Source organism: Pteropus medius, unplaced genomic scaffold (genome assembly GCF_902729225.1).
Source record: "Pteropus medius unplaced genomic scaffold, Ma_sr-lr_union100, whole genome shotgun sequence".
Lineage (NCBI taxonomy): Eukaryota > Metazoa > Chordata > Mammalia > Chiroptera > Pteropodidae > Pteropus > Pteropus medius.
The window spans coordinates 4,506,367-4,531,018 of record NW_024354503.1 but is presented as its reverse complement, the minus strand read 5'-3'; the positions used below and the strand labels follow the sequence as shown (position 1 = coordinate 4,531,018).

General features: G+C 43.1%; 2 protein-coding genes and 2 pseudogenes across 9 annotated transcripts in view; 1 reads left to right on the top strand and 3 right to left on the bottom strand.

The window, feature by feature from the left end:
* Positions 1–17,434, top strand: part of AUNIP (aurora kinase A and ninein interacting protein) — a 23,255-nt gene extending 5,821 nt beyond the window's left edge. The window contains exons 2-4 of the mRNA XM_039854140.1: positions 7,150–7,291; positions 11,555–12,373; positions 14,276–17,434. Of these exons, the coding sequence (XP_039710074.1) occupies positions 7,150–7,291; positions 11,555–12,373; positions 14,276–14,343 (1,029 nt within the window). The 3' untranslated portion in view covers positions 14,344–17,434. The remainder of the gene's footprint in view (positions 1–7,149; positions 7,292–11,554; positions 12,374–14,275) is intronic.
* On the bottom strand, positions 978–1,096 carry LOC120596373 (uncharacterized; annotated as a pseudogene).
* On the bottom strand, positions 9,123–9,241 carry LOC120596371 (uncharacterized; annotated as a pseudogene).
* MTFR1L (mitochondrial fission regulator 1 like) lies at positions 13,522–24,652 on the bottom strand. 8 transcript variants are annotated; one of them, XM_039854133.1, is made up of 9 exons: positions 24,529–24,543; positions 22,947–23,081; positions 21,801–21,914; positions 21,521–21,664; positions 20,907–21,011; positions 18,779–18,888; positions 18,296–18,507; positions 16,543–16,864; positions 13,522–14,510 (listed from the first exon to the last, which is right to left on the bottom strand). In XM_039854133.1, exons 4-9 carry the CDS (start codon positions 21,533–21,535, stop codon positions 14,405–14,407), a joined length of 870 nt encoding a protein of 289 aa, XP_039710067.1. In that variant the 5' UTR covers positions 21,536–21,664; positions 21,801–21,914; positions 22,947–23,081; positions 24,529–24,543; the 3' UTR covers positions 13,522–14,404. The 8 variants fall into 8 exon arrangements, with proteins under 8 accessions (XP_039710067.1, XP_039710063.1, XP_039710064.1 ...); XM_039854129.1 differs by having other exon boundaries at positions 21,521–21,651; XM_039854130.1 differs by lacking the exon at positions 24,529–24,543 and adding an exon at positions 23,928–24,489 and having other exon boundaries at positions 21,521–21,651.

The window sequence follows — 24,652 nt, the reverse complement described above, 5'->3', positions numbered from 1 at the left end:
TGGGCATTTGTATGAATAGTGGCACAGGGGTAGGAAATAGATGTTTGACCACTTTGACTTCTGACACCAAGTTTGAGGGTCCCCAAGACCACTCTCAGATTTGATAGTTTGCTAGAAAGACTCACAGAACTCACTGAAAGTTGTTATAATCATGATTACAGTTTATTGTAATGAAGAGATATAGATTAAAATCAACCAAGGGCAAATTCTAGGAGAATTCCAAGCATGAAGCTTCTAGTGTCTTCTTCCAGTGGCATAATGGACAGCACTAACTGCTCACAGCAACAATATGTGACAATATAAGAGTATTGCCAACCATGGAAGCTCACTGAGCCTAGGTGTCCAGAATTTTTGTTGGGTTTGGTCATGTAGACATGGTTGACTACTTGTGTAGTTGACCTTAGCCCCTATGCAGGTCAGGCTGATACTGCATGGCCAAAGCCCCCACCATAGAGCATATGGTTAGCATAGACTATCTAGTGTGGCCCAAGGCCTCCAGATAAACAAAGATACTCCTATCTGGCAGGACATTCTGAAATTTAAGAGATTACCTCCCAGGAGCCTAGGGCAAAGACCAGACCTCTCTTTGGTAAGATACTTTTTTACATAGGGAGTAATTCAGTCTGGCTACAGTGTAGGTAGGGGAGTTGAAGGTGAGATTAGGATGGTAAACTAGTGCCATGTTGTTGGAAATTCCTGGAAGCCATTTGACATAACCAGAGCTGCGTCTAAGATTAACCTAACAGTGCTTATATGAAAGTAAGTGGTACACTGAAAATTAGGCTGGAGGAATTTGAGGATATTGCAGAAGTTTAGGTAAGAAATAACAAGGGCCTAATTTAGGATAGAAGTTGAAATTATTTGTTTCTGATGGATTATTAATCTATATAATTATATATCTAAAGTGTAGTTATGTTCAAGAATGACCTAAATGTTGGCTTGGAAGGATCTTTTTATTTATTTATAATCATGATTTATTCCTACAGCACCTGGTCTTCCTAGGTGGTCTCCCATCCAAGTACTAACCAGGCCTGACCCTGCCTCGCTTCTGAGATCAGACGGGATCGGGCTTGTTCAGGGTGGCATGGCCGTAGACCATGGACCATGGCTTCACTGGGGTGCGAACCCAGGACCTTCTAGGTGTAAAGCAGACATGCTAACCACTACACTATGGAACCACGTCCAAGAAGGATCTCTTAAATATGTTTTTAAAGACGTGATTTTGTTCCAATTTTCTGTAGCCCTCTAGGTCTCCTTCCTTTTAAAGCAATAGTCCCTAACCTTTTTGGCTGGTGCTCCTATGAGAATCTAATGCCTAATGATCTGAGGTGAAGCTGAGGTGGTGATGCTAGTGCTGGGGAGCAGCTGCATATACAGATGAAGCTTTGCTTGCTTGCACGCTGCTCACCTCCTTTGTGGCCGGGTTCCTAACAGGCCGCAGGACCATTCTACAATCCATGATTGGGAGGTTGGGGGGGGGCATGGTGGGTGAGGGGATTGGGAGTGGGGTGTGTGTGTGTGTGTGTGTGTGGGGTTGATGTTAAAGGACCTTTGTATCTTCCCTTCAGTTTTTTTTTACGTTTAGGAGCGAGAACTTGTTACCTAAATAGAAGATGATTATAGAGAAAAAAAAGTTTTTAAATATAACTTGAAATAATGCTCGGAAATTGGGGGAATTGATATATTATAGGTTAATTGTATATATGTATTGTGCACACACATACATGCACATGCACATAAAGAATAATACTTCTCTTCACAAAGTTGACACCTTCCAGGGGAACTTGGGGATTTGTTTCAGTATGGGGATTTCTCCTCCACTGGATTTCAGTTGAGGCACTCTCTTTCCCATTTAAGTGATCATAGTACTCTTTTTTCTTTCATTGGTCTGTCATCTCTGCTATTGAGAGGGCTGTAATGTGGCCATTGTTATATTGGAAGTAGTTAAAATCAGAGATTTAAACAGATCTTCAATAAATAGTCCATATTAAAGCAAAACTCATGGTAAATGTACTAAAACATTGTACTACAATGACCTCTGACATGCATGACATCCTTTAAGTGTGAAAAATCTCATTAGCTAGGTCTTTCATGAGACCTAGTAATGCTAGTGGGTGTAGACATATCAGGTCTCCAACTTAGGAGTTGTGATACTTAGAAGAAAGTGCTTTTTTCTTACTGAGTTTTCATTAGGTTTATATGAAAAACCAGTATCAGGTGGTTCTAGAGAAGATTCTTGGAGTAATTTTCTAGATTACTTTGTTAGTTTGTTAGATTACTTTGAGAGGAAAAACCTTCACAGTTTCAATGGATATACTCTCTCATCCTGTCTGTTTCGGAACTTATGTGTGACACTAGTTACAGTGACAGGAGCTCACCTTGGTCACAGTATTAGAAAAGCCTTAGTGTTTTCTGACAGCTTTGTCAGTATTAAAAATGTAATGAATAGGTATATACAAAACAGAAACAGGAATATATCCTACCTGTATATCCACCTTCTTTTTAAAATATTTATTGAATTAAGTACCTACTATGTGTATTAAGCTAGTTGTGTGGAGGATGGAAAGAAAAATAAGTGAATCAGATATTGATCCTAGGATTTTGTAGGATAAGCCTTGAAGTACCAAGTGATAAATGCCAAGTTCAGAAGATGAGGCAATCGCATCTTGCTGTGGAATCAGGAAATCTTGAAGCTAAGCTGAAGAATACATAGCAATTCAGAGCTGGGTGTGAAAAAGGCCCTTCTATGTGAGGCACAGAAATGAAGAAGTTGAAGGCCGTAATAGGGACTGGCATCTAGCTGAGTATTATGTTACATGGTGCATGAAGGGTTTTTCGTAATGGAGAAAAACGTAAACTGGAATCATATCAGTGTGTACAGTCTGAGTTTACCTTTTATGCTATAGGTAACAGAGAAACTATTGGCAGAACAATATGATCACAGTTCTTTAAGAAGATTAATCTAGATGTTGGGTGTGGGACTGATAGAAACAGATAGCGAATGGGGGCCTGACCAGTTAAGGCACTATTATAATAGTCTAGGACTAGGCAAGAGTTTATGAAATCTTAAACTAGGGCAGTGTGTTGTTTGTTTTTCAGATTTGGAGAGTTTAAAGTAAGTTTTGAATTAATACCTTGTTATTAATCCAACAGAGCTGTTTGATATTGGAAATGATAAGAATCTTGGAAGCTTTTCTAGGTCAGACTCCTTAAACAGTTTTACTTAGGACATTCTTGTAAGGTGGCATCATCCTTCCAGGCTGACTTGGTGAGGCATGAATGATAGTGACTGATCAGGAAAGGTTTTTGTCTAAAATGTCATCAAATTCATGCTATGAGAGACTAAGAAGTAAGGGACGACATGGTGATGGTGCTTTCTGACCCTTAGAAGTGGGAAGAGATGAATATGAGCCCTGGGTAGCATAAAGGAGAAGGTAGCATGGCAGAAACAATGAAATACATTTGTGTATTTCAGAGCTGTGTCAATTGATGTAGAAAGTAAGACTTCATACTATAAATTTAAGACTTCATAAATTTCATACCAGAGCGACCATTATGAATAAAGGAAGTTGTGTACTAGACTTGTTCTGAAGGCCATATAAATCATTAAAAAAGAATTACATTGGTTTGGAAGCAGAATTTTAACACAAGCTTATAGATAAATTATCAGATGAAATTAAGCATGAGAGCTAAACTGAATTTAAATGTGAAAGAATGAAAACATTTCCTAATGGACGGAGAGGTGAAGTATATGACCCCAGATCTGCTTTGATAGTGGTGGAATATAAGTAAGGGTCACACTTTCGTGATGATTTCCAGCCAAAAACAAAACAAACAAAAAACATCACTCTGTAGGAATACGTCACAGGGGATCCTTGGGATAACACGAACAGCAGGAGCTCCATAGTTAGAGGAAGTCAGATTTTCCTTCCACCACTCTGAAAGAAGAAAACTTGATGGGACCGTGAATGTGATATACTAAAGGACTGGAGATTATTTGGTTTGGAAGGAACGTGTTCCTTCAAGTTAAGTTCTTTAGGGCATTCTTATAGAGTGAGAATTGTTCCTATCTATGCTATGGCTCACCTAGGTGTTTGATCCTGTAGGAACCCTATGCCTGTCAGACAGGCTTTCTTACCCTGTGTAATATATACACTGGGGTTGCCTTTATTTTGAAGTAGGGATAATCTGCTGAAAGACTTTGTCCCTGGGCCCCTCTCACTTCCAGATGACCTGTTCTTACTCAGAGCCTTAACATTCCACTGAGATAAATGTAGATTCTTGAAGCCAGGGGTCTTCCGAAAGATCTATAACTGGGGCGAGATCACTCATGACATCATTCTGACCTAAAGAAGGAAACATTCTGCTCCTACTAAATATGTACAACCTGGTAAAAAGCCTTATTCCCAGATGTTTTGCTAATTGAGGTCCTCCTGCTATCTGATAATCTGTAGTTTTCTGTAAGTCTTCTTTATGGGACTTAGCATACTTGTAGTGATTTAAATAACTATTATTAATTTGCCTGATTTTTCCCTTAAGCTGTAAGCTGTACCAGGGCAGAATCACTCTGTTTTGTTCATCACTATTTTCTCTGTACTTAGCATATAGGTGCTCAAATACTTGTTGGCATACTAACTCACACAATTTCACATATCTATGATGAGTCTTTCATAAAATTTAAGGAGTCATGTGCCTGCTTGGGCTTTCTCATAGCATGGTGGGTAGATTCCAAGAATGAGCATCTTAAGAGAGCAAGGCATTTTTATGACCTAGTTTTAGAAATCATGTAGTGTTACTTCTATCCTACTTTATTGGTCAGGCAGTGACAAAGTTCTTCCCAGGTTCAAGGTGAGGGAATATGGATCTTGCCACTTGATGGGAGGAATGGCATGGTCATATTATAAGAAGAGCATGTGAAATGGGAGATGTTGTATTGGCCATTTTGACAAGACTATTATAGTTGTTGTTTTCTTCAAATTTGGAAGAATTTTAGCCATAATTTCTTCAAATATATTTTCTTTACTTTTCTACGTCGTTTTACGGAACTCTAATTATATGTGTGCTTGATACCCCACAGGTCATTAAAACTCAGTTTATTCTTTTTCAGTTTGTTTTTCTCTTTGCTTCATTTTGAATAGTTAACATTGCTGTGTCTTCAGGTTCAGTTATTTTCTTCTGTAGTCTTTAATCTGCTGTTAACTCATTTAGTGAATTTTTTATATCTTCTATTTCTCATTTTCATATATTTTTTAAATTATCGAGCATATTTATAGTAACTGTTTTAAGATTTTGTCTTCTAATTCTGTTATTCCTGACATTTCTGGATCTGTTTCTGTTAATTCATTCCATCCTTACCCCCAGTTATGGATGTTTTCCTGCTTCTTCACATATCTAGTAATTTTTGATTGCATGCTAGCATCTTGAGTGCTACATTGTTGAATATCTGGATTTTGTTGTCTTTAAAGAATACTGAAATTTGTTTAGGGTAGGTAGTTACTTTGCTAATCAGCTTGCTACTTTAAATGCTTGCATTTAAGCTTTGTTAAGACAGGTTTGAATAGCCTTTCTCTAAAGTTAGTTTAGCTCTAAGGGTAAGGGTGTTCCTCCTGAGAAATCTATTGAGTGCCCCTGGTATTTAAGAGGTCCTTCTATTCTGATTAGAACTATCCCAGCCCTGTGTGAGCTCTAGGTGTTGAGCTTGCAGTTCTTGGCATTTCTCTGTCCGGCCCCATGGGGTGTCACCTAACACATGCGTAGGTTAGTATTCAGTAATAGACTGAAGGTATCTCTATGTAAATTTCTGGATGTAGTTTCCTGTGCTGCAAATACCAGCTGCCTCAGCTTCCCTAAATTTAGTAGCAACTTGTGGTGCTCTGCCTGGGTACTCCATACATTGCAGTCTGACAGGTGCTTCCAAGCAGAAAGCTAAGGTGGTCCTAGGGTTCATCCATTTGTTTCCTTCTCAAAAATCCTTTTCAGGGATGACAGTCTTGTACTGTCTCTTATCCACTGTCAAAAATCAGTTATTTCATGTATCTTATCTAGTTTTCTAGTTTTTGTATGGTGGAAGAGAAGCTTCTGTACTAGTACTAAAAGTCAAAGTATGAACTTTACATCTAGGATGTCTTTCTTCTTTTAACCATTTAAGTACATCTTAGTTTCCAAAAGTAAAAATGAAGTCAACTATCGGCTAGAATAATTTGGGTTCAGGTTTCAGGCCTACTTCCAACTCGCTGCTTGAATATTGACAAATCCCATTTCTTCTTTGGCTTTCACAGCCAAATTGAATTGAATATAACTTTAGTCTCTCTGATTCTCAGGCATTCTGTAACAAGCAAAGAGAAACAAAAATAAATCACACTAAATAAGGATGAGGTTATGAAAGTTGATATTTTCAAAACCTCTGTGGCCTTTCTTCCAATTCATACTCTAAAGTATAGAGGGGCCTGAGACGAAATAATAAGACTAATGCTATTTCATTGCTCTTCCTCCTAATAATAGCCAGCTATTATTGAATGCTATCTATGTGCCAGGAACTGTGTAAGACTTTTATGTGAATTAATTCACCTAATCCTCATAACTGCCCTATGGGATAGGTACTGTTATTGTCCCATTTCTCACATAAGAATGAGACACAGATTGAGCAACTTGCAGAGGGTCACACAGTTAATAACTGGCAGTGGCAGAGTTGGGATTGATTTGAACCCAAGCTGTATGACTCAGGAACCATGCTCTTAACCACTATGGGATTATTTGAAAACTATGGAAATGCATCAACTACTGCTGATGTTCAATCATTAATTATTTTTAAAGGAGAGAGCATCATCTCCAGAATCCCTTCAACAAATCCTGTTTGTTTTGTCAGCCTTACTGATTTCCGTGGGGAAGCAAAAAGACTGGGCTATAGTTGGAATACATGATTCCTGAGAGAAACATACCATCAGTATGGCAGGAAATGGTAGAAGATAATGCATATTAAAAACTACCTAGAAAAAAAGGTCTGAGTGGAGTCCAAGGGGTCCTGTGTGGTTCCCAGAGGGTCACTGGTGCTTACTGAATTTGGATTCAGGATTCAGGCCTACTTCCAACTTGTCTGGCAGCTGTTTTGATATTAATAGGGTCTCTTATTCTTTTTCTCCTTATTTTCAGACACGTTTAATGATGTCAGGCACCAAAATTCTAACACCCTTTCCTGGAGAGAGAAAGGCTAAGTTCTCTTGTACTCAAAGAAGAAATCTACCTGCATGCGTTCGGCAGACCAGTATTACTTCCTTCTTTACCTTGCAGCCAGGTATGGTGACCTGTGTGGGAGCACTCAGGGAGTAAAAAGGAGTGCATTTATTCATGCTGGAACATTTATAAGTGGGGACACCAGGGCATTGTTTAAATTAAGCTCACCTATCAGAAGAGGTTATAAAACATAATCACCTTTTGAAGAGCAATATATACATGCTTTTACAGACATACCTTTCTGGTTCTGTTTTGCTCAGTTTAATATTAAATATTTGTATTCCCTGCTGGAGCAGCAAGGAAAGGTATACTTGGGAGTTGGGGATACATAGGGGAGCTGACCTGCCATTAATTAGGTATAAGTCTTGGATTGGTTACAATGAGTGGTCTGTATAAGATTAATTGATAATTGATATTTCTGTATGAAGTTTCTCAAATCAGTCAAGGGTCAACGATGCTTTTTTCTTAGAAAGGATGGCATAAAGTTGGTTCGTGTCTCATCATGTCCCACTTAAGGGGACCAGCTGCCTCAGAGCAGGCTGGCGCTTACAGAGCAGGGTTCCTGACAATTGGAGGGCATTGGAGGAGAGTTCTTCACTCTTGGTGCACTTCCCAAGATCGTTTTGCAAAAACCTTCAAAATACATTCTCCCTACCCTCCAAAAAAACTTAAACATCATTTTACTTTAACTCACAAGGGCAGGTTTTTTCCTCAAAAACATTTTCCATTTTAAATTTCAAAATTCTAGTATATTCTGTTGCGGGTCCCCAAACCCTGGGCCACGCACCAGTACTGGTCTCTGGCCTGTTAGGAACTGGGATGCATAGCAGGAAGTGAGTGTCGGGCGAGTGAGCAATCTCGGTTGTGCGCTCCTTATGACAATTTAAATGATCTGAGGTGGAGCTGAGGCCGTGATTTTAGCGCTGGGGAGTGGCTGCAAATACAGATTAACATTAGCGGAGGTTTGACTTCACAGAGACCGTAATAAATCAATTGTTTGCAGACATATCAAAACCCTATCAGTGAGTGGCAAGTAAGTTGATGTACAGCTGTATCTGGTGGCAGGCTTTAAGTCAGAATCTGACACTTATTTTAGCCCGCATGTGGCCCGCCCATTATTTTATTAACCACTTCCGCCTACACCTCTTCCCACATTGCACACCTGTGTCAGTCACAGTTTTGGTGAACCCACAAGCTAACCCTGGCCAAAATGAGTAAAACACAAATGTCACTGGAGAACTTCTTTGAAAAGGGGAAAGACCCAAAGATGAGACAGCAGCGGGCTCTAAGACTGCCAACAAAAAGAAAGCTGCATTTAAAATAAAATACCAAGAGTCCTACTTAAATTACGGATTCATTGCAACAGGTGAGTCACATTCTCCAAGCCCACATGATATGTGGGGACTGGCCATCCAACGAAGCCATGAAACCTTCAGAACTGCTTCGTCACATGGAGACCAAGCACCCTGCATTGAAAGACATGCTTTTGGAGTTTTTGAAAAGAAAAAAAAAACCATGAACACAAAGAACAGAAGCAATTTTTGAAGGCCACCACTTCATCAAACATGTCTGCACTGAGAGCATCAGTGGCTGACTGCATTGCTAAAGCTAAGAAGCCCTTTGCTGTTGGTGAAGGGTTGGTCCTGCCTGCTGCTAAGGACATTTATTGTGAACTTTTAGGAGAGGCTGCAGTTCAAAAGGTAGCAAGTGTTCCTCTTTCGACTAGCACCATAACTAGACGAATTGTTGGAATAGAGGATATAGAGACACAGTTGTTAAGATTTATGAGTCACTGTTGTACACAGTCCAGGTTTACGAGTCTGCTGATGTTGACAATAAGGCAACAGTACTTGTTTCTTTGTGATCTGTTTATTTTTATTTTTATTTTTTAATGCCTATAGCACCTGGTATTCCTAAGTGGTCTTCTGTCCAAATACTATCCAGGCCCAACCTTGCTTAGCTTCCGAGATCAGATGAGATCGGGCACGTTCAGGGTGGCATGGCTGTAGACTGTGCGATCTGTTTTTCAGGAAGATGTGCATGTGGACATGTTATGTGCACTTTTGTTGCCAACCAACACCACAGCTGCAGAACTATTCAAGTCTTTGATTACATATCAGGAAAACTGAATTGGTCATTTTGTGTTGATATATACACGGACGGAGCGGCTGCCATGACTGGATGACTTTCTGGTTTCACTACTCGGGTCAAAGAAGTCGCCTCTGAATGTGAGTCTACGCACTGTGTCACCCAGAGAAATGCTGGCTAGCCGAAAACTGTCACCCTTAATGTGAGTCTACGCACTGTGTCACCCAGAGAAATGCTGGCTAGCCGAAATGTGAGTCTACGCACTGTGTCACCCAGAGAAATGCTGGCTAGCCAAAAACTGTCAACTTAACGTTTTGCAGGATATTATTAAAATTGCCACATTAAAGTACACGCCTTTAACTCACGTCTGTTCACACAGCTCTGTGAGGAGATGGACACACATCTTCTCATACACAGAAGTGAGATGGCTTTCTAAAGGTAGATCACTGGCCAGAGTTTTTGTTACAAGAAGTGCTCCAGAGATTTTAGAAAAATGGTCACCACTTGTAGCACATTTCAGTGACACAGAATGGGTCACAAAACTTGCTTACTTCTGTGACATATTCAGCCTGCTTAACCAATTCAGTCTGTCACTTCAGGGGAGAACAACAACTGTGTTTAAGTTGGCAGATAAAGTGGCTACATTCAAAGCCAAACGAGTTATGGGGGTGACAAGTGAACATTGGGATTTTTGACATGTTTCAAACATTAGTAGAGATTTTGAAAGAGACTGAGCCAGGGCCTTTTTTCTCCCAGCTGGTACATGATCGATCATCTGTCTCAGCTTTTGAAAAAGTTTGAGCATGACTTCCCAACCATAAAAGACCCCCAAACTGGGAAGGAAGGAATGGACCCATGACCTATTTGTGAATAAGCCAGGTGAATCGACTTTGTCCGTGCTAGAAGAGAATCAACTGCTTGAGACTGCAAAATGACAGTGGCCTTAAAAGTATGTTTGAAACAACTTCAGATCTCCATATGTCCTGGATTAAAGTCAAGGCAATTATCCTGAGATGACCACAAAAGCACTGAAAAGTCTGCTTCTATTTCCAGCATCCTATCTTTGTGAAGCGGGGTTTTCTGCAGTGACAGCAACCAAAACGAGATTATGGAGTAGACTGGACATAACAACTTTGGTTGTCACTGTCTCCCATCACCCCCAGATTGGGACTATCTAGTTGCAGGAAAACAAGCTCAGGGCTCCCACTGATTCTGTGTTATGATGAGTTGCATAATTATTTCATTATATATTACAGTATAATAATAATAGAAATGAAAGTGCACCAATAAACGTAATGCGCTTGAACCATCACAAAACCATCCTTCTCCTCGGTCCGTGGAAAAATTGTCTTCCATGAAAACAATCCTTGGTGCCAAAAAGAATGGGGACCACTGTTCTATAGTATATTTCAAAATTTTGGTCTATTCTATAGTCTATATTGAATTCTTAGGTAAAATTGAGAACTCTTTCACAAAACAGTTTTCGCGGTATAATTCTTAGAGAAGAAGAAATCAGTAATTCAGCTTTGTAATTAGATCTTAGTGTAACTTGGGTGTGGGGAGATTCCATGGCATTTGTCCTTAAGGCAGAACAGGGTCCATTCCATGCCTGATTAAATGGATAGGCTGGACACTAGTTGTTTATTATTGTCTTTCTTACTGGTTGACTTAGCATCTAATCGTGTCTTTACTCTCTTTACTGTGAAATGTTTGAGGAGTGTGGGAACTTAACATTCTTCATACTGTCCCCAGAAGGTTTCTCAGAGTTGGATGGTTAATGTGATCTTCGAGGCCTACAAGAATAGTGTTGAGCATGTTTCTCAAAGGATAATATCCAGGAGTAGTATTCGGTGAGGATCACTATTTAGCAGAAAGCACATTAAATAAAAGACAAAAGCAATACTGATGTGCCTTATGTTAAACTCCACGTATGAAAACTCAGCTGGAAAAGTAGGCTGTGGTCTGATTATATGTCGTATTTGACTTTATTAGGTAGGTCATGGGAAACATCCATGTATCGGAGGAGGGGAATATAAGGTCTGTGTTTTAGAAAGATCATTCAGGAGACACTAGAGATCAGCAGCAGGAATATCAGCCACAAAGGTATGTGAAGAATCTAAGACCCCTGTACTAGGTAGTGATAGTAGCTGATATTGATTTCAGAAAGAGCCAGCTAAATCCTGCTTAGGGCAGAGTTTTCCTGCACAATAATATTTGTTCATGTCTGTTTTACTAGGAAAGACAAATGGTGCTGATCAGAGGAGTATTTCATCTCATATAGAAAGTCAGACCAACAGAGAGTCTAAGAAAGATGCAACCCAGCTAGACCATCTGATCCAAGTCTTGGAGGATGATTGCGTGGCACCCCCTTTAGCCACTTCAACCCCTGCAGACATCCAGGAGGCTGGACTTTCTCCTCAGTCCCTCCAGGCTTCTGGACACCACAGAATGGGAACCCCATTCTTGACTGTGCTGTCTTTGTTCCAGTCTGATACCTTAGTCTGTGCTGAAGAGAGCCAAGACTCACTGGCTTGTTCCTTCACCCAAGACTTGGAAAGTTCGTGCTTGTTGGACCAAAGAGAGAGAGAGGATTCTTCCTGGAAAAGGGAATGGCTTCATGGATCTAAGAAAAAGAATTGTCAGGGTATGGAGAGACGCAGTAAGCCACTTGGCAAGGGCCATCAGCCCTCGGCTAAGACTAAATTGGAAAAGTTGTTGGCCAAAGAAAATAGGCAGGCCTCTGCCCCCTTTCAAACACACAGGGATTCCTGGAGTGGAGAAAACACAGAAGCGGTGAAACAAAGTTCTTGTGCTGTTCCTGTGTTTTCCTTGGACAGTGAGAAGAATGACAGGGACTCTTGGAGTCAGCTTTTCACCGAGGATTCTCAAGGCCAGCAGGTCATTGCCCACAACCCTAGAGCTCCTTTCCAAGATGTAGCCAACAACTGGAATCGAGGCTTAGGGCAGTTTCCTGACAGCCCTTGGGCTCAGTACCAGGATAGGCCTATTCAGTTAAATCTGCAGCCTGATTTGTTCTTTACCCAGGACTCTGAAGGTAATCAAGTTATCAGACACCAAGTCTAAATGTCTTTGAATGTTTGGTTCTAAAAGTACCTTGAAATGACAGACATAGGAAAATATCTTGGGGCAGGGGTTGTTAGGGGTAATATGTTTGGGTAGGAGAGAGGTATGGGAAGAAGCAGTTATTATTGAGCATTTTCTCTGTGTAAATAAAGCAGGTGGTGACACTTGAAACAGTGTAATTGGCATTTGCCTTTTCGTAAGAAAGAGGTGGCTGATAAATTCCCTGTATGAGTCTGTGGTGAGCACTGAGGCAGCCAGGGCACGTACTCATACCTCCACCAGACAACCCATTTCTCAGCCTGCATGAAGCCATCTCTGTGCGCTTTCAAATGCCTGACTGGGACATTGCTTCCTATCGATGTGTATACTTTTAATCTCTGGCTGTAATCATACTTATTCATCCTAAGCTTGGAACCATTATTCCTGACACTTTTTTGAGTGATAAGACAAATCTCTCTGACCCAGATGTACAGGGGACAGAGAGATAGGTAGAAGGTAGAATGATGACAGTTTTATTTTATTTCTGTGGTAACTTTACAGCATTTTAAAGTTATATGCTGTTTAAACATCTCTCCCTAAATGAGCCTGAGCTATATATAATCTTATATCACTCTTCTACCAGAAGATGTGAGAGAACTCCCTTTGTAAAACAGTCCAAATAAATGACTGTTCACAAAGTTGGCTCTCATGGTAATTAGAACAGTACCAATTTTATTTTTGAAAAAGTAACTTTGTAGTATTATATGCTAGTATTATTTAGTATATCATTATCAGATTGCCATGAGTCAAATCTGAACAAGAGTCTGATTTGACCTCTGTTCTGCTGAAGATGTTATCCATCAGGTAGCAGTTTATCATGTTGTAGGTGTGGTACCTAAGAGGCTTAAACAACCCCTAGGCGTTAAACCACACGTTATAAGATAGGACTGCTTTAAGAGTTTAGGACAAAATTTCCACAGGAAGAGAAATCCTTAGGGAAGTTTTATAAAGGCAGGACTTTATAAGGAAAGAGAGAAAACAGGAGCCTGTCAATTAAAGTTCATATACTGTAAAATTAACAGGAATCCTATACCCATGGAGGAGACCAGGTGATTATAACTCAGGGATGGACACAGCAAATACAATATCTTTCCGAATCCTTCCTTTAATATCAGGTAGTGCTTCCATCCAAACACACACAGGACACATACTATAAAGAAGGGGACCTGAGGGCATCTGAGTCATGCATGGTGCGGTTGGTACAAACCTTGGCCCAATGCAAAGGAGCAGCCAAGGGCCTGGAAGAAAGAAGGTATTCTCTTTCCCCTCCCCATTTCTCTTTCCTGCTGGGCTTAAATGAAAGTCCAAGGAAGAGAAAGTTTTAATCATTGGAACTAATGAGGCTTCAGGGCCTTGGAGGGTAGATTTGGTTGTACAGTATTACAAAATATATTTAAGAAAAAAACAGCCCAGGCCTCCCAGCAAGAGCCCAAATGTCAGCTGGTCCAAAGGCCCCACCTCTACATCTAGGTGTTGGACAGGGGAGAGGGTGATTGCTGGGCATTGGTGTTAGTTCATGGTAAAGCAGCATAAAATGTTTTTCCTCCCCTGTGAACATGTACATAAACATTTATAGCCCCCTCAGCTCTGCTGAGAGTGATAGCTGGGCACAAAGAGTCCAGTGAGACCAGTTATGGGGTCTAATGCAGTGAAGTAAGTCATTCAGGACCTATTTTCACATGGGCAAGGAAAACCCAGAAACTTCTAGGTCACCTTATAGACTGAAACTTTCTAACCTACACATTCACCTGGTACAAGCGTCTCAGCTCACAATAGGCTTATCTTCTGCTAAGGTTTGAAGTATGGAAAACATATAATCCAGCTCTTCTTTTAGTCCAAGCTCTAGCTTTCGGCAAGACTTGCAAAAATTTTCTAATTGAAAGGCAGAAACATCTGCGGTGAGGAAGGCAGCTATTGAAAGACTTTCAGGAGCACGAGACTGAGTTTGTAGAGCTGAGTGCTATCAGTTTCCTTTTCTACTGATATCTTCATCCTTCAGAGCAAACTTCCTTCTTAGGACCTCAGAGATAAGGACAGCAGGGTCTTCTTCCTTCAATAAACTCCGATTCCTGGAGATACGATAATAGCTTAATTAATAATTTACTGAGTACTTCTGACCTGGGTAGTGTTCCATGTCTTTGAATACGATCTCATTTAATCCTAACAACAATCATGTGAGGTAGGTGCTACTATAGTCCTGCACAGAAACGTTATACAGTTTGCCCAAAGTTACTAGTCACTCAGCCATTACATGGTGGCTCCAGAGTCCAAAATCAAGCTACCTGGTTGCAGACCTCATTGCTTAACTAGAATGCTTTACTGTTTCCTGAGATGGCTATAAAATGTGGGCAAAGTAAAGGGCCATCAACCAGTTAGAGTTGGCCTGTGATGGCCAAGCTTCTACTCCCACCTTCTGATGCTTAGTAGCATTTCCCTAGGTCAGCAGGGGAAGTGACTAATGACTCTTGGCTATTCTGAACTTTATTAGTTCCAAGGAAAAGGTGTGCTGAGGATTTCCTACTATCCTGTCTCCACATAAGGTGGACCATGAGATTTTTTTTTTTAAATAAGAGATCTAGAATTTAAAACATTCACATCATAAGGGACCTGTGGGAACAAAACCAACTTCAACCTGGGGTAGGTTCAAATTACTTGATACATCATAAAGTGTCCTAGATACTTGGAAAATAGTTGCTTGAAATCCTAGTAAACTTATATACATACATCCTCATGAAAGTGTTTTACTAGTCTATTATCAATAATCAAGATTGATTATTGAACCCTGAAAGCAGAAACAAGAGTAATTGCCTTCAATCTGTCACATTCTGAACCTTTAGTGATGGGGCTACTTTCCCAGCTCCTATTAACGAGGGACAAAAGATCCCAGGACACAAGCGGGAGGAGGAACTTGGATCTAACATGGTGCAAGAGGCAAGTAAAAGAAAGTTTGAGAGTCAAGCTATAAAACACCAGAAGAAAAAGACTCAAGGCAGCCACAAAACAGCAAAGAACTGTGGGAATGACCAAGATCAGCCTGGCTAGGACAAGAGAAGGTGAAAGTGACTTCCCTAAAGGAAGGGCTACCAGGAAGCGGTGACAGAGGAGTCACTTAGCTTTGTCTGGCTTTCAAAGGGAAATGGGGCAGGAGCCACAAGGGCACAAGGGACCATTGGACATGGTGAGTGAGTAACCTTCCCTTCAACAGCAACTTCATCAACTCAGGAGAGAGCTTTCACCTCGCATAAGAGCTTTTACTCTTTATTAACAGAAATCTGAATACCCTGGCCTCTGGCCTTTGGGATATGGATGTCACTAAACAAATGCTTCAATGCCCAGGAACCTGCAAACAAGCTCCTCTGGTGTGTCCCGTGCAGGAGCTCAGACCACACTTAGAGGAACACTGCAAGTGGGGGGGTCATCCCTCCAGCTGGAGCTCTAGGGCTTCTCTGCTAGATGAGTTTCTCAAGGTAGGTTTTTCCCAAATTCCCTCACACTCCCATCGGAAACACCTAGAGCTCCACTCCTTGGGGGTTCAGCTTTACAAAGTTTAAGGTGGAATTTTAACAAATTTGAGCAATTCAGATGGGCAGCAAGGTTTAAGAACTTCCTATGAGCCTAAAAAGCCTTGTCTCAAATCTCTGAAATTGCAGGGTTGGTTTGTATAATGGACCACTGTATTTTAAAGGAGAAACTCCCAACTTTATGAAACTCTCCTTCCACCAAAAAAGTACCAGTTTGAGATACTAAATTATTATGCAACCCAACTCTGAAGGGTGGGGCACATGAACACTTACTAGCACTATGAGAAGTGAAGTGGTGAAGCCCCCTAGGGGACAGAAGTGGGATTAGATAGATGAACCTTCTTGTAAAATTCCTACCAGTCTAACATTTGGTTGGATTAAATCAACCCAACCAAATGTAAAGTGTTGCTCTTCCCTCAAACTGGAGCCCCAGGCATTAGCAAACAGGTAGGAAACTTTGTTAACAAAGTAATACACGGCTACTACTGAGGACTTTATATGTACGGTACCATCTATTGTATCATTAGTTACAGGCGACTGAAACAGTAAATATCACCAGAGCTCCTTATCAAATACTTACAGATCTTGGCTCTGTTTCATGCGGTGAAAGTCTTTCAGAATCCCCATCATATCTGCAAAGCTGCTCGCCTTGGACAGAGAGACACAGTCGTCCTCTTCAGACGAGCTGCAGGTAGCTTTGTGTTCTGGTTTGCAACATTCAGGGCTGGCAGAACAAAGCAGGGGAACTGATGGAAGCTCAGGGACCTCTACCTCGGTCTCCTCGGTGATGTCACTAATGACAAAGGAAGTTGTAGAGTGGAATGAGGATCCAAAACAAGGTAAGGGAGAAGAGACATTTGAACTTCCTGGAGATAAGAAATCTGGCGTTAATGAAGCCGAAGCTGAAAGAGAAAACAATAAGCATGGATGGACATTGGGGCTAGAATAGAATACAGCAGTAATACCTCCTCATAAGCACTGCCTACCAAACATTCATTTCTTGGGCTGACACCATGACACCATGAGCAAGCCTCGCACAGTATCTGTAAAGCCAGTAGACTACCCTTTCCTCTCAGGATTTCAAGAAAATATAGAAGCACTGGGTTCTTCTAGTGTTCCAGGAGAGCAGAAAAACCTACCCCACAAAGGCTTTGGCTCCTAAAAGCTCTCATTCTGCTTTGAGCTATGGAGTAACAGCCTTGTTTAGACTGCAACAATGACAGAACTGAGGCTGGAATTTGTCCTTTCCTCTAACTGGGCCAGTGCTTCTAACTACCCTGTTTTGAACGCTACCTGTGACCGGAAGAAGCATTCTATAGCAAAAATAGAATGGTGACGGCCCTACTAGTTTCCCAAATTTTAATGGAATTTCCTCAATTTCTTAAGTTTCTAAAACACTCTGATTTTTCATAAACTACTTTAGCTTATCTCTTAGATGACAAAAAAGATATGCAATAAATATAAATTGAAAATTCAAGTATAATTCCTCTATAAACCAGCCATATGAGGGAATTAAATACATAAAGATTTCACAGAGAATACCATAATTTTTGTGTTCCACCAACTGATAAGGGTTAGGAGCTATGACTCTGCGTCAACTAGGAGCAAAAAAATGATAGGAGGAATATGAGGATAAATAAACCCTGAGCTTCTTGGGAGAGATCCACCTGTTGGTATTTTATGCCACTAGTGAAGGCAGACTCCCATCCATTTCCAGTGGTTCTGCCTTAACTGCAGACAGAAAGCTGGAGGGATGGAGAGGTGCTCTCTGGTAGACAGGAAAAGGAAGACAGGTGCTTAAAGGGGATGATTATTTCTCATATTGAAAAGGAAAGCCACTGAGGGCTCACGGAAGACATCTTTTTTTTTTTTTTTTTTAAAGGCAAAACCCTGTGGTTGACCTCACAGATACAAGGACCTTGTCAGCTTACAATCCTTTTTTTTTTTTTTTATGCCTACAGCACTTGGTCTTTCTAGGTGGTCTCCCATCCAAGTACTAACCAGACCCACCCTGCTTAGCTTCCGAGATCAGATGGGATCAGGTTTTTCAGGGTAAGACAGTTGGCAGAGGGTGTTGGTTTTGTGGCCAAGGGAGGAAATCTGCTTGGGGTCACAGGTTAAATGAAGATTTTGTTCCTAACCAAGCCAATCAGCTCAAAATGGCTGACAGAAACCATCCAAGTACTATAGGCTAGCCAGGCCTCAGAGCAACAACAGCCTTGGGCCCAAGTGCCCCTGAACCAGGAACTATCACTTTCCTTACCCCTATCCTGTCCAAAAGTCAAGGTAAAACGAATAGCCTGCTCTATTCTGGCCATGACTCGGGCTCCTACCTGCATCAGCTGCCACTATCTTAGCAATCTGGCTGCGCAGGTGGCTCAGCTCATCCTGCAGCTCTGTGGTACGGCTTAGGGCTGGCAGGGCTGGCTTCTTCAAGGCCAGGAGCCTCTCCTCGGACCCACGCAGGTTGGGCACTGAGGCATTGCGCTGCATGACAATCAGAGGGCTGGGCTTCCAGGTGTGCCTCAGAGGGCGCGTATCGCTCCTGGACCAGGGAAAGAGGTATATCAGAGAGAGATGGCCACTGCACCCCTCCTAAAACTTCACTCACACCTAACAAAGTAACACGACCAGGTTCGGCTTCTACTCTGAGCCCACCTACCTCATTCCTATTTGTCCTCAGCCTCTCACAAGCACTCTCCCTGCTACTTGCCACCACATCTGGGAAGAAGCTCCCTCTCACAAGCACTCTCCCTGCTACCTGCCACCATATCTGGGAAGAAGCTCCCCAGCAGACTGTTTACTGCTTCAGTTACCTGACCCGGGCATATGTCTCCTCTTCATCTGCAGCGATCCAGGCGATGTCAGCCAGAGTAGGGACTGGAGGCGCATCCCTCAGACACAGGTCAGAGATGTTAGGCAGGGTCTGCAGGGAAGCAAGATTCATCGACAAACACTGACATGATGAGACAATCAGATTGGGCAAAATACGTAGGGGGGCACCTAATCTAGCCCTGGGTGTCAGGAGGGCTTTCTAAGGAGGGAGAAGAAGGTTCCTGGAAATAGCTTAAATAAGAGGCCAGAAGCAAGAGGTTTGTGGGGTTACAAATAGTTCAGCATGGCTTGAACAGGATGGGGTGAGGGGCTGCAAGAGGTTGGAAAGTGAATTAGGAGCTTTGATTCTAAGACTGATAATGAGCCCCTAAAAGACTAGGTAATGATCAGATTTTAGGTTTTAAAAGGTTACTCTGCTGCTGTGTGGAACATGGATAGGAAGGCGAACAGACTAGTTCTGAGGCTATTATAACCTCCAAGTCAAACAAGGTGGCCTAGAGGAGGGATGGGACCTGTTTTACTGGAAAAACAGTCACACCTATTTGTTTATGTATTGTCTGTGGTGGCTATTAAGCTATAATTGCAAGAGTAGGGATGGTTATAGCCCACAGCCTAAAATATTTACTGTCTGGCCTTTTAAAGAATGCTGACCCCTGGCTAGAGCAAAGGGGTCTTCAGTGGGACTGGCCAGTTACCTTTTAACAGACATGGCTACTGTCTAAGTGTCCTGCCCTCTGGTTGTGAGAATACAAGTGCAAGGACATCAATAACCTGTTACATCAACAGGAAGTTTCCTCTGGCTAGCTCTTTGCAGCACCTCTGTAGCTAACTGGGACGCACACTGTTAACAGCAACATTGTTTTAAGCAAACTTGATAAGCTGACTATTTAGATTTAACAAAAGAGACGATTAATTATACAAAATGATTTAGAATCTTTAAAATAGCCCCTCAGCCCAAATGATCAGTAATCAGGGAATAGAGAGGCTGAGTGACACCATGTTAAATGAAAAATTAGGAAAATTCAATCATGTGTTGAGTATGATTACAAAAAGCAAAAAACATGCATGTCGAAAAAGATGGAAAAGAACACCAAAAATCAATAGTTACTGTGTCATGACTATGTGATTATAAGCAATTTGTTTTTCTTTTTATTTTCCATAATTTAATATTTATATAGGTAACTTTAAAACAAAATAAACCAGCAAGATTCCCTTAAATAATATTTAAGGTAATTAATTTACAACAGAAATACGGATAATTTTTCAAAAATCCACTGATACATATAAGTCAGATTCAGATGCCTGGGCTACAAATTGGTAGGTGGATCAGGAGTTGATGGCTCTCACTTTTAGATAGGGAACCTGGGTCTCACAGGAAAGCTTAAGTTTTTCATTTGTGCCTCAACTCCCCAGATGCATATACCTTAAGTATGTAGCCTGAAGCTGGTGCTTAACCATTAGTTCTTGGAGGCACTTGGGACTAATAAATGCTACTTAGCTTTCTAATGCAGAAGGGGGTCTCAGAGACGAGGGCCAGGCAAGAATCTCTGCTGCAGAGTGGGTGCTAAAGGCCCTCTAACACACAGGTAAGACTGAAGTAGCCCAGTAAAGGAGTGGGGAATAATGGCCTCAGGGAAACTAAAAATAGGTGACTCAGTGGCCAAGTCTTAGGGCTGATAAAGAACAGCAGAGTTTAACACAGAGTCACACATATTACTGTCTCATATGGGTACCTGCTAGGATTGTAGGCAAATACCTCAGCACAGACCTGGCGGTCAGGAGATGTGGTTCAGCAAGGGCCTTTGGCTTGCTCTGATAAACCAGATTGCTAGAGCCTGATGAAATCAGTTACTTAGCAGAAGCGTTAAAGATGTAAGATTATTAGTTTATGAGCAAATTGGAAGTCTGACTGTTGTGGTCACAGGTTTGTATGCAATCAGGAAGGCACAGTGACCAGAATCCATTATAAGCACTTAATAAGTATTTTTTGACAAAATGAAAAAGTGACCAGGAAAGCGAGCTTCCTTGGAAATGCCAGGTACCGGGGCACAGTATTCGCCTTCCATATTCTCTGAGCTTCTATTCTTCCTGCCCTTCTAGTACACTCACCTCAAAGGAAGCCCGGGGACACGGCTTCAGGGGCAGGTTGGTCCCGATTCTTCTCACTACACTGCGAGCAGCTCCATGTGGCTTGTTTTGCCAAATTGGGATGGTCTAGAGCAGAGAGAGGGACAGCCACAACCTCAGAGATGAGTCCAAGTACTGTCCCCATCCTCTTCCACTTCCCTCTACTAGGGAGATTGAATTCTTCAGTCGCAGAGACATGTACCGTGTGTGTGTGTGTGTAGGGGTAACTCAAGTCTCAACTATAAGTGAGGGCGGGTTTCCCAGTTGTTAGCTTTCACTTTGGCAAGCCACCTAAGGGGACACCTGATGCCGCCAGAGCACAGTCAATGTTGGGAGGGTCCAATAAAGAACTGAGAAATTAACTGGGTCTAAGGATCACCCAGGCTTCCCTCCCTCCCTTCTGCAAAGAAAGGCAGAAACACACTGACTGCCCCCAACCATAGCTCGTTCTGCCTAAGAAGAGCGGGTGAAAGGGTGGCCTCCCACCAGTCCCAGGCTTCCAGGGGAAAGGAAGGATTAACTAGAGTCTCAAGAACGTCAGCAAGCCCTGTGCTGAGCCTTTCCCGCCACACTGCTGCCCTGGGAGTGCCCCTTACCACACTGGCTTCCATTCCCGATGTTCCAACTGGCTTCCGCACTCTAGGGACAAGGCAGCCACAGGGCGGCTCGGGGAGGTGGGAGGCGTGATTCCTTCATATCAGGCCATCTTAACACCAGAGTTCCCTTCCTGTGAAACAACCCTGACAATGGGGACTCATTGGCCAACTGGCCACGACACAAGCCCCACAAAACCATGCCCTGCAGAGCCATGACTAACACCAAGGTTTCTCTGACATTTCATAAGGAGAGAAAACCAGCCCCAGAGGCTGTCCTCACCCAATAATGGTTTTTCCAAATCCAGACCCTGAAAGGTTCCGTTCCAGACTTGTTGCGTGAGCTTGGACAACCCTGGGAGCCCTCCTGGGCCTGTGGTTTCCTGAGGCAAAACTCCTAGAGATGAAATAAAACCCTTTGGTAGTTAAAAAAAAAAAAACTAATGGGAAAGCCAAAATGTAGGTACCACCCAGGCCCAGCATTCATTCTTGGAAGATGAGAGGTAAAAGCCTAGCATGTGCCAGCCAGCCTAGTGCTGTTGGGCGCCTACAGGGGGAGAGGTAAAACAGACAACAGGAAAATGAACAGCGAGCTCTAGCCAATCTCAGTCCACTAGGCTACAGGGAAAAGAGTCTAATTTTTTTTATCTTAGCTCAGCCACCTACTGGCTTTGTAGTTACAGGTAAGTCACTTAACCTATTCAAATGTTGGTTTCTCTACCTGTAAAAGGAGGACAAAAACAGATGTCACTCTTGGCTACCTTAAGGATCGATGGTGAAATAAGTAATTTTAAAGTGCTCAATAAACTGTTAAAATGTGACAGATGGATAGAGTTACTCCTGACAGGATTCTTCATAGCTGCCCTTGCATGGTGAGCAGATACAATCAATGAGCGCGCTCATTCCCTTGTTCATCAAACACTACACTACCCACACCGTGCTAAGCACTGTAGGGCCTACGGAGGAGTAAGACACGCCATGCTCTCAAGGAACTCACATTCTAGAAGAGAGATAGCACCTGAATACAAAACTCTAGCCAAGGCTGAATATCACTGCGTAAGAAAGACACACTAGGCAGGTGGCGAGGTGAGTTTAGCCCCAAGACCCTGTGTTGAGTTCAGAGTGGGTAGGAAGGAAAGAACAGCAGCAACAATAGCACAGGTCCAGGACAGGAAGGTGAGAGATATATGAAGAGGAGCCGAGTATGATCAGGTGTAAAGATTAACTGGGGGTCAAGTCATGAGAGCTGGGAATGACCAGGTGAGAAGTAACTCAGGAGCCAAGAGCAGGCTCCGAACAGGGGATGAACTGGACTACCAAAGCAGCTCTTTCTTGAAAACCTCCCTTGTAGAGTTTTTCACTTCTGGGAGAGGAATTACCACTCACTTTAAGGGGAAAGGAAGCTGGAAAGAAGGATGTTATCACTCACACTTGGAAAGGAGGCTAGAGAGAGGAAGGAACTTATTTAAGGTCATTCAGTGGTCACGCCAGCAGAAAGCACTTCAAGTCTGGTCCAGATCCTGCTGCCTTCTGCAAGGGCTCAACTTCTCAGCACAGTTCAAGCCTTTTAGCAAAGTCAGAACTAAGTCAGAACTCTGTGTGCCAGGTTCTGTGCTGAATGTCAGTGCCTGCCACAAATTCCATATAACAGTGCTTCCCTGTTTCTCTTTAGTCATAGCAGCTACGTCCTCTTCAAACTTACCTCCAAAGACTCAGTTGGGACTAACTCACAACAGCCACAGGATCTTTCTACAACACATTGCTAGTCATATTGTTTCGTTTAAAACCCCTACAGGCTTGTTAGAGCCAACAGGATAAAATCTAGACTCCTCAGCATGGTCTGCAGGCCCTCCACAACCAGGCCCAACCTCAGTGGACCAAACTTACCACAGCCAACAAGGCCTACAGTTAGCCCCCTCGCCCCCCACACACACTTCAGGGCCACACCTGCGTTCTCCTTGCCCTTTAGTCACATTGGCCTTCATCTAGTACCCCCAATACCACCTCGGAGACCTTGGCCACACTATTTTCTCTGCTCGAAACAACAGCACCACCTTCCCCAAGCTCATTCTTAATCACTCTTCGGAGCTCAGCTCAAGCAACAACCCCCCCTTCCCTGACAGAGTCAGGTTCTTCACTGTTCACCCCACAGCACCCTGCATTTCTTCCAGAATCCTCTCCGAATAGTAATTAGGTATCTGTACTGTGCCCTTTGTCCGAAGGGCAGGGACTTCTCTTAGGCACAGCACAGTGCCTGCCCGGCACACAGAAAGCTCTTAAGTATTTGTCCAATTAAGGAATAAATGGACGAGAGCACTGACTTAGCCTTCATACCCACTCCGCCCCCACCCCTTGTCACTGGCTAGAAGAATCTTGCCCCAGATCGCTGGCAACGCTAGTTGGTTCTTACCACCTCTGCACTCCCATGGCCCCTCGAGAGGCCGTTGTCATGTTTATGCACGGTCTCCCGCAGGGGACCGGGAGCTCCTCCAGGACAGGGCCGGGTCTCATCGCCCCTGGGTCCCAGGCGGCCCACGGAGGCCGCCGAGCTCAGTGGAACTTTGCAGAACGGACAGCTGCGCCGAGGGAACCGCTGCGGGGACCTTGCCTGGGATACGTCTCCCCTCCCCTGCAACAGCTCGACCCGACAGGGGCAAGGTCGGCCAAGTTCTCGCTGCTGGCCCAGGCGGTGCTTGGACACACAGGCCCGGCGCCGGGCCCCAGAAGGAGGGGGAGACACGGCAGAGGCTACCCGGCTCACTGAGGTGCGCGGCCGAAACGAGAAGCCTCCAGTGTAGCTCGGCCACCGAAACTGGGTGACTCCGGCGAGCAACTACCCCTTGGGGACTCAGTTTCCCCTCCGGCCAAATGAGGCGAACACCGGCTCCCGCGAGAAGTGGCGCGGGAACAGGAGCCGCGGGCTCTGCACAGCGCCTGGCACTAAGCTGCGCCGACGGACGACCAGGAAAGCTTACGCCCTCCTCCCAGGTTGCACTCAGACCTAGTCTCACCTCAGCCTCGGGCTCCGGGACTCACTCACCTCACGGCCCCTCCTACTACAGCGGGCCGCCCAGCCTCAACTGCCCTCACTTCCTCTGGCCCGCCCCGGAAGCGATTTACGCAGCTGCGCACCGA